Genomic DNA, 9,278 nt, shown 5'->3' on the forward strand with positions numbered 1-9,278 from the left:
GCCAGACGACTGGAATGTTGAATCCGTGGCTGGCTTCTTGGCTCACAACAAGTCACTTGGGTCTGCATTTTTCTGGTATTCTTGCAATTCTGTCACGGCCATCTGGGCATCGGCGATCTTTGAGCCCTTCTGGAAACACTCTTCCGCCTTTTTCCGATTACCAGAGATAGTGATCACTCCTCTGGGACCAGGCATCTTCAGTTTGAGGTACATGTAACAAGGTCGAGCCATGAATCGTGCATAAGCCGGCCTGCCCAGAATTGCATGATACGCACTCTGAAAATCCACGACTTCAAACGTCAAATTTTCTTTGCGGTAATTTTTGGCATCACCGAAAACCACGTCGAGTGCAATCTGACCGAGGGACGCAGCCTTCTTGCCTGGGATGACCCCATGGAAACTCATGTGGCTTTCACTGAGTCTGGACATCGGAATGCCCACTCCTTTCAACGTTTCTGCGTATAGAATGTTCAAGCCACTGCCACCGTCCATCAGGACCTTTGTCAGTCGAATGCCTTCGACCACCGGGTCGACCACCAGCGCTTGCCTCCCAGGGGTGGCGATGTGCGTTGGGTGATCAGACTGGTCGAATGTATGGCAGTCTGCGACCATTTCAAGTAATTGGGTGTCGCCGGAGCGACCATGTTCACTTCTTTGTTGATGACTTTCAATCGACTCTTGTTTTCAACACCAGCAAAAATCATTAGAGTGGAATTCACGTGAGGATAACCATCATCATCTTCCCCTTCACTCTCAGCATTGTCTGCCTCCTTCTCCTTTTCCTTGGGTTGTTTCTCTCGGAACTGCTGGATCAGGAGCCGACACTGTCGAGTGGTATGCTTCAGGTAAATGAAATTACCTTCTTCATCTTTTTTGGTGTGGATATGGCACGGCAGATCCAACACGTCATTTCCATCTTGATCTTTTACTTTCTTGGGGTTCCACGGCCCTTTGGGCTTCCCCTTGAACTTTCTTTGAACCACAGCCAAGGCCTCACCCGGAGCAACTGGTTCGGCCTTGCGTTTTTGTTTCCGACTGGAGTTTCCTCCTCCGGCTTCGTGGGCGACTGCCTTGTGCTTGCCGCTCCGCAGTCACTCCTCCTCTTCACCATTGGCATACTTGGTGGCGATTTCCATCATCCAAGTCAAAGTCATGTTCCCTGTCCGACCGAATTTCAAATTCAACTCTCGGTACCTGATGCCTTCCTTGAAAGCACAAATTGCCTGATGATCAGACACATCTTCCACCGTGTGGTGCAGGGTGATCCACCTCTGGATATAATCTCTCAAATTTTCATTCGGTTTCTGGACGCAACACTGTAATTTCGTCAAACCTGCTGGCCGCTTGCAAGTACCCTCAAATGTTCTGACAAACACTCAGGCGAGATCTTCCCAAGTATAGATACTGCCAGGCGCCAACTGATTCAACCACGCCCTAGCCGAGCTCTCCAACATCAGAGGAAGGTGTTTCATGGCCACCTCATCATTTCCGCCATCAATCTGGACAGCCACTCGGTAGTCTTCGAGCCAGGTGTCAGGCTTGGACTCTCCGGTGAACTTACTGACTCCAGTCGCCAACCTGAAGTTGGGGGGAATCACTGCAGCTCTGATAGCTCTGTTGAAGCACTCTAGGCCAAAGACATGCACCCTGTTGCTGGTTTGCGGGCCTCTGTCATGGCCATCTCGGTGAGCTCTGTTTCTGTCGACCAAGCCTTGTACGAGAATAGATCTCGCATCAAAGCCTGGCTCCCTAGGGTCGACTGGAATACCTCTTCCGACGCTGTTAGGGCGCCTGTCTTCATGTGGCCGCGGCACGTACGACCCACTCCTTGGAGGAGGTGTGGGCACTCGACGGCGACCATCGCGATCGGCTCGACGATCATACTGCTCCTGGTTTCTATACTGATCACGCCGCTCTCCACGTCCCTCATGCCTCGGGGGCGATCTCGGGCTATGGGCCGATTGGACCGTATCTGCGACCACAGATCTGCTATGGATCCTATCCCGCGACTGAGACACGGCCGTATTCTGCTCTCCTGCTGCCCGGAGCAAGGCCCTAATCTGCGCCAGACCTCGACCAGCTTCTGACTGGGAAGGTTGAATCGACTCTTCTATCCGGGCCGCAGCTGCTAGGTTTTGGATCGGTGTTCGGTATACCTGAGCCGGAGGTGGAAAAAGTTAGCGTCGGCTGGACTCAGGAGCACGTTGACGAGCGCGATCGTCGAGTGCGCGCTGTAGGTTCTCCAACCGAGTGGGCTCAGCCAGATTTGCCAAGCGAGCCTGTTCCAAGGCCTGGGCCTCGGGCGTTTCTCTAACGATAGGAGTATGGAGGGCATCCATGTTTCAACGACGAAGTTCTTCTCTCTGCTACGAGGAGAGAGGCTCGAGGCGGTACTCCTCGTGAACGCGCGACGGATCACCGTTCCCGTCACCTCCGTCTTCACGATCGAAGCCAGGAGGACCGCGTGGTCCATTGACCATCAGGACTTCCGCTGCCGGGTCATTGCTACCGCACTCGGATGCAGTCTCTACGGAGCCAGTCGACAGACTGAATAGGCTGTAGAGAGACTCGTCGGGCTCGAGCGCCGCGACTTGAGGGGTGGCCGACTGGCGGGCCACCGCATGCTTCACCCACCGTTGAACCCTCGACCGGCCGGTGCGCTTGTTCCGGCGGGTCACAGGGAGGGGGAAAGCCATAGGAGTCGACTGGTACTGGGTCGACGGTTGCCGCAGGAGGATGCCGCGGACGCACGCGTGAAAGTGCGTCGCCCCGCGGGCGGGGAGCGCATCGACGTCGAGTGGTGCCTCCTGAAGCCAAGCGGAGTCGTCGGCGACAAACACGAGCGCGCCGAGACGGATCTCGCGGCCCTCAGCCAACCCTCCGCCTGGAACCATGATGATGGGGATCGGAAAAATTGCAACTTCTCCAATAAGTCGCTAAGACACCTGCCCCACGGTGGGCGCCAACTGTCGTGGATCTAAGACTGACAGTAGAATGGGGGGTAGGTATAAGGAGGCAAGATCCTAGCTATGGAGTAGTTGTACGCATGAGTTTTACGAGTCCAGGCCCTTCTCGGAGGAAGTAACAGCCCTACGTCTCGGTGCCCTGAGGCGGTCGACTGGATTATACGTGTGTGTGTGTGTGTGTGTGTGTGTGTTTACAAAAATGCGAACCCTTGTCCCAGAGGAGGGAGGTGGCTTATATAGAGTGCGTCAGGACCCCGGCTCCCCTCCGTTACACAGAGTTCAATGCTTATAAAGGAAAGACGTTACATGTAACGTCTACAGTAAATGTCATAAATGCTCATAGTGCTATGGTTTAAGTCTTAACCGTTGCAGAGTGGAGGGTTCCTCATCTTCTGGTGGTCGAGTGTCTTCAAGGTGGTCGAGTGAGCGCATCTCCACGGTCGAGTGGATGATGATTTCTCTTCGATTACTTTTGCTTCTTTGTAAAGATGTCCTTGGGGAGGATACGCTGGACAGATCCATGACCCTACCCTAGGTACATAGCTTCATCAGCCCTCCCCTCCCCCACGGTACTGCCGCGTCCAAATCGGACGTCGCATTAAGAAGGAGGAGTTGTTCTCTCCGCGTAGCATGTTCGGTCGCTTCGACTAGTCAACATCACCGCTTGGACTCCTCTCGCATGGCAAGAAGAGGGCGCCACCATCATCGCCCCGTCGATGCTCTGGTTGCTATGAAGAAGGAGCCCTCCCTGACGCTCCCGAACGCCGGGGCGAGGGGGGGCTCCTGCATTACCTCGGTCGCAGCTGCGCCACACGTCGTCGCGCAGCACCGTGGTTGCGGCCAAGTAACCGGCGAGGGCAACGCGAGGGGAGGGTGGACCGGGGCGGCTTTTGCAGCCGAGCGGCCAATCAGGGCTGCCACAACCCCTGCACATCATTCCGCTGCTGGAAGAACCAAGATGACAGCGGTGACAAAGCGGACGACAACGAAGGTCCTGCTGGCTAGGGAGCCTATGCAGTACGGGGTTACTGTCCGGTACCTCACTTCCATCGGTCGGCATCATTCATTACATTTAGCACAGAACACCAGTAAACCATAATGCTACACTTATGAAGGCTAACGTAACAATTTACGTAACCTTCCAAGAATAAGGTTAGTCATAGTGGGAGTAACTTAGGTAGTAACATAGCGCACTTTAAGAAATTTTTGCTTATGTGGCAAATAGTTAATGAGAAATGGTAACATAATACTATGTTACTGTAACATAGCGATTTCCAAGACAATATGAGTCTATAAGCTATTAAATGAAACCATCTATGACACTACTATTAGGCTAGTCGTAATGATAGTATCATAGCTAGTGTCATGCATATCAACTAGGCAATTTTGATGAGGTGTCATAGACTTAAATGAAGAAAGAGAGGGTTGAGTATCATATCATGATACTGTATCATAATAAATGCTATGCTACTATGTGTCATGCATGACAATGAATAAAATACTACATGATAATAATATATGATACTACGCATTACGGAGGTACTATCAAACACTAGTATTGTATGCATGATACTAGTATATGATACTCCACGTTACAACCAGCCTTATATTACTTTGCACTATGAAGGTAGTAATTTAGACCAGTGTCATATGCATGACACTAGTATAAGCTACTCCCCACTATGACCAGCCTAATTCTATCCCCATTTTAACTGGGGTGAGCCCCACCTTCCCCTTGATCCCAATCATAAAGTGTCATCTGGCCTATTACGTGGATGTAGCATTGTCCCCCCAGTAAAAGACGGTCAGCAGTCGACCGCGCCGGAGAATTCGTATTCGGTTTTGCAGCTACGCAGCCACCTTCTTGGAAGTCACTCCACTACAGCATCAAGAAAGACAGTCAAACCAAAGTGTAGCATTCACTTGTCCAGTTTTGTCCACAAAAGGCACCACCGCACCACTCACAATTCTCACAGAACCAAAGTGTTCGACGGAGCATGGCCTCCAGCTCGAGAGACGACCGTGCGGGAGCTGCAGCGCCGCGCCCGCGCATCGTCCTCCTCCCGAGCGCCGGCATGGGCCACCTGGCGCCCTTCAGCCGTCTCGCCGCCGCCCTTTCCTCTGGCCACGCCTGCGACGTCTCCCTCGTGACGGTCCTCCCCACCGTCTCGTCCGCCGAGTCCGGCCAGCTCGACGCGCTCTTCGCCGCGTTCCCGGCCGTCCGCAGGCTCGACTTCCACCTCCCGCCGCTCGACGCGCCCGAGCTCTCCGGTGCCGACCCGTTCTACGTGCACTACGAGGCCACGCGCCGTTCCGCGCGTCTCCTCGCCCCGCTCCTCGCCGCCGCCGACGCGTCCGCGCTCGTCGCCGACATCTCGCTGGCCTCCGTGCTGATCCCCGTGGCCAGCGAGCTCCGCCTCCCGTGCTACGTCTTCTTCACCGCGTCCGCCACCATGTTCTCCTTCTACGCCTACTACCCCGCCTACTTGGACGCCACGGGAGCCGGCGACGCCGACGTCCCCGGGGTGTACCGCATCCCGAAGTCTTCCTTCCCGCAGGCTCTGCACGACCGTAACAACCTCTTCACTCAGCAGTTCGTCGCCAACGGCCGGAGCCTGTCGAAAGCCGACGGCCTCCTCATCAACACGTTCGACGACTTGGAGCCGGAGGCCGTGACGGCGCTGCGACAGGGCTCGGTTGTCCCTGGCTTCCCGCCGGTGTTTACCGTCGGGCCGCTCAGCCCGGTGAGCTTCCCGGCGAGGGCATCCTCTGACTACTCGGCATGGCTCGACGCGCAGCCGGAGCGGTCGGTGGTGTACGTCAGCTTCGGCAGCCGGAAGGCCTTAGCCCGGGACCAGCTCAGCGAGCTCGCCGACGGTCTTGAAGCGAGCGGTTGCCGGTTCTTGTGGGTGGTGAAGGGCGCCGTCGTGGACAAAGACGACGGCGCCGAGCTCAGCGAGCTGCTCGGCGAAGGATTCTTGCAGCGGGTGAGCGGCCGCGCACTCGTGACCAAGGCGTGGGTGGAGCAAGGGGAGGTCCTGAAGCACCCGGCCATCGGAATGTTCGTCAGCCACTGCGGCTGGAACTCGTTGACCGAGACGTTTGCGACCGGCGTGCCGGTGCTGGCGTGGCCGAGGTTCGCCGACCAGCGGGTGAACGCCGGCATTGTGGCGCGCTGTGGGGCCGGCGTCTGGGTCGAGCGGTGGAGCTGGGAGGGGGACGATGGGGTGGTGAAGGGGGAGGAGATCGCGGAGAAGGTGAAATCAGTGATGGCAGACGAGATGTTGAGGAGGAGTTCTACGGTGGTCCGCGAGGCCGCGACGACGGCCGTGGCTGGTGGCGGGACGAGCTACCGGAGCTTGGCGGAGCTTGTGGCACGCTGCTGTCATGGTAGTGCCTTACAGTAACGCGACATCAGAGGAAGGAATCTTGGACAAAAACGTACGGCGTAATTGGTTTGCTATCAATATTCCAACATTTGGCAAAATCAGAAATTGTTAATACTTGACAACTTTTTGTGAGATTTGCAATGGAAATTGGCAAGCAACCAATCTCTAACCAATATTTGGCATGTCAATTTTTGGCATCAATCCAATTATGCTCGTGGTATTTCCGATCGAGTAGTTTTAGAGGGATTGACACGATGATTCCAAAAGTGTGGGAGCAGTAGAACGAAAATATGATATTTGCGATCGGGATTGCTAAATCTTACTCTCAGTCGATGCTATGTTTGTGGGATCTTAGATGTAGATTCGTGTAAAAATTTAATTTTGAGAAATTGTAATTTCCGAACGGTCTCACTTTGTCAATAGGTCGGAACGAGTTCGATCGGCTCCAGACAGAGTTCAGGCAGAAAAACCCGTTGCTCTTCAGCACTACCGGTTGATTACTGGGAGCACGACGCCCCAATACATGTCCGGATGTCCCTACACCGACGAAATCCACATGTCCTGGCCGGTACAGTTTTGCGATTCTTTGTAACTATGAAACGGCCGCCTTTCGTGGAGAAGATGGAGCTCCGAAGGTGACGGTGCAGGATGTCTTGTACGGGGGTGCTAGGCCTCAAGGCAAGTTCGATGTTCTTGCAGCGAAATCTCACTTGCCACCACACTAGTACTACGTGTTTAACTGTGAGGTACGGGCGCCACGGCGTGTGGTCACCAGGAAGAAGAACAACCACAAGATTACTCGCGGTTGATCGTGCCATGTTTGCTCTGTGTCACTTTGTTGGCCCATGCACACCTTCCACAAGGCATTTTCACTAGTAGCATGTATTATGTATGCATGCAGTGATGTATCTGAATCTCTAATGCGTTATTTGTAATATACTCCTGCCGTAGTAGTGTTCTAAACCCTCTTATATTAGTTTACAGAGGAAATATTATCTAGCTGTATAAATTTGTAATAATTTGCATTTGTATGTAAAAACGGGTTCAGTTAAAAGAAGAGCAAGTTAGAGTACTAAGTTACATTTTGCTTTTCAAAATAGAGGAATTTTTTGCCTCATTTATTAATTAAGAAGATCAGAGTTGCCCAATTAATGAACAGAAAACTGGGTGAAACGTACCCATCACAACACGCTGAGCGACACATGCACACCACTCTAAAGAGGGCCTCGTCTACATAGCACTCTAGGGTCATTGTCATCACTTCTCCCCAAGCAGGCGTCATCGCCATCCCTAATCATCAAGCAAGCAACTTCGACTTCATAGATGAACGTCGATCCAACCCACACCAAAGGGGCCGTGCAGAGTCAGAAAGAATATGTGACAGCGACAGAACTTAGTCACCCGCGACAGAGACAGCGCAGCTCTGACTCCAATGAAGAGCCACGAAGGAGAAAGATCAGGGCTAGCACCGTGAAAGATCATCGAAAAGATCGCTCGTTGTACGTCATCGTCGCCACTGGGTCCTGCCACCATAGCTTCGACTTCGAATCAACAAACAAAACCGAGGTAATCGCACAAACACGCCGGAGCTGCAGCCGCCAACATCTGATCACACGGGGTCTAGGGTTTCTCCTGGAGGTGCATCGGCAACTGAATACAAGCGGAAGGGGTATGGTAGCAGTGATGTGATGCCTCCAATAAGTCAAGGGTGCCCGCAGCCGCCATCGTTACCTCTTCACCGATCTTCCCACACACCCTCATCTGCATATCAACCTGCACCGGCGCCGGCAAGCACATCAACCACCACCGAACTTGCCCGTCGACAAGGACGCACATAGAAGCCACTGCAGCCACCCGCACCTTGTGGAGACCACTAGCGTTATTAACCACTGGTAGGCAATCTTTCCATCAACGAATGACCAGGAGCAAGACCACCGGACGGAGGAGTGTCACCCCAGGCCAAGAACCACCACAATTTTGTGTCGTAACCATGCACCAGACGCGCTGACGTGTGTCACTGCACACCCCCGCTCCCTCCCCTCGGAGACCAGAGACGACATGTCCACCCCCAACGCATCACGAAAGCCACTTCACTGGGCCACCCCTGGCCTCCGAGACGCGCCTCCCAAGCAACAGCGCCACCGCGCCAGCTCCACGCACCAAATTTGCGCCACTTGAAGCCCTCGCCCGCGCACGACGCACCACGTGCGTCTACTATGTGCCACCATTCACAGCCACGCCAACCACCCAACACAACCACACAGTGTCGTCGCGCGACCTCCACGTGCTACATCCTCGCAACCTAGACCTCGCGAGCCCCCTTCGCCCTGAAGCCTCGCAATGCCGTCGCGCGACCTCCATGTGCTAGACCCTCGCAACCTGGAACCTCGCGTGCCCCCGTCGCCCTGTGAAGCCTCACAGCGACACCCCCGAGTTGCCTATCCGCACCAGCGCCACCCCGATCGCGTGCATCTACTCGAGCCCCCGTCGAAAGGAACGGCTCGCGCCGCCCAGCCCCGAGCGAGAGGGGGAAAAGGGCACGTCGCCGCGCGGGGCTGCCCGGTGACTGCTGGCGGTGGCGAGGTGAGGAGGGAGTGGCGGGTTTGGTGCCGGCGGCGACTACGGTTTGCTGGCAAGTCACCTGTAGACTTGTCGCAACCTCGAAGTTTTATCTTTTTTCATAGATCCGTTTATTCAAAACATCTCATCTTTTAAACCACATATCCAAATCTCGAACCATTTTCACCGTTGGATTCCTCGTGTCGACATCTTCAAAACTAGATCTCATATTGACAGGTTTGACGAACTTCTTTTTTCACGAAAAAACAGAACCGGGAGCACTTCTTTTTCTTTCCGAAAGCTGTTTCGAGAGGCACGGCCATACCTTTCATGGAAGTAAAACCGTGCCTCTCACGAAAGGAAA

At 54.2% G+C, this 9,278-nt stretch overlaps 1 protein-coding gene across 1 annotated transcript; it reads left to right on the forward strand.

Moving 5' to 3' along the window:
• Positions 1–4,934: 4,934 nt before the first annotated feature.
• On the forward strand, positions 4,935–6,487 carry LOC119327435 (UDP-glucose:2-hydroxyflavanone C-glucosyltransferase-like). Its single transcript, XM_037600545.1, has one exon. The coding sequence runs from the start codon at positions 4,964–4,966 to the stop codon at positions 6,371–6,373; it is 1,410 nt and encodes a 469-aa protein (XP_037456442.1). The 5' UTR covers positions 4,935–4,963; the 3' UTR covers positions 6,374–6,487.
• Positions 6,488–9,278: the final 2,791 nt, after the last annotated feature.

The sequence above is a fragment of the Triticum dicoccoides genome, chromosome 7A, assembly GCF_002162155.2.
Source record: "Triticum dicoccoides isolate Atlit2015 ecotype Zavitan chromosome 7A, WEW_v2.0, whole genome shotgun sequence".
Classification (NCBI taxonomy): Eukaryota; Viridiplantae; Streptophyta; class Magnoliopsida; order Poales; family Poaceae; genus Triticum; species Triticum dicoccoides.

Coding starts and splice junctions, on each gene's coding strand:
- LOC119327435 (XM_037600545.1), top strand. CDS start 4,964: ATGGCCTCCAGCTCGAGAGACGACCGTGCGGGAGCTGCAGCGCCGCGC.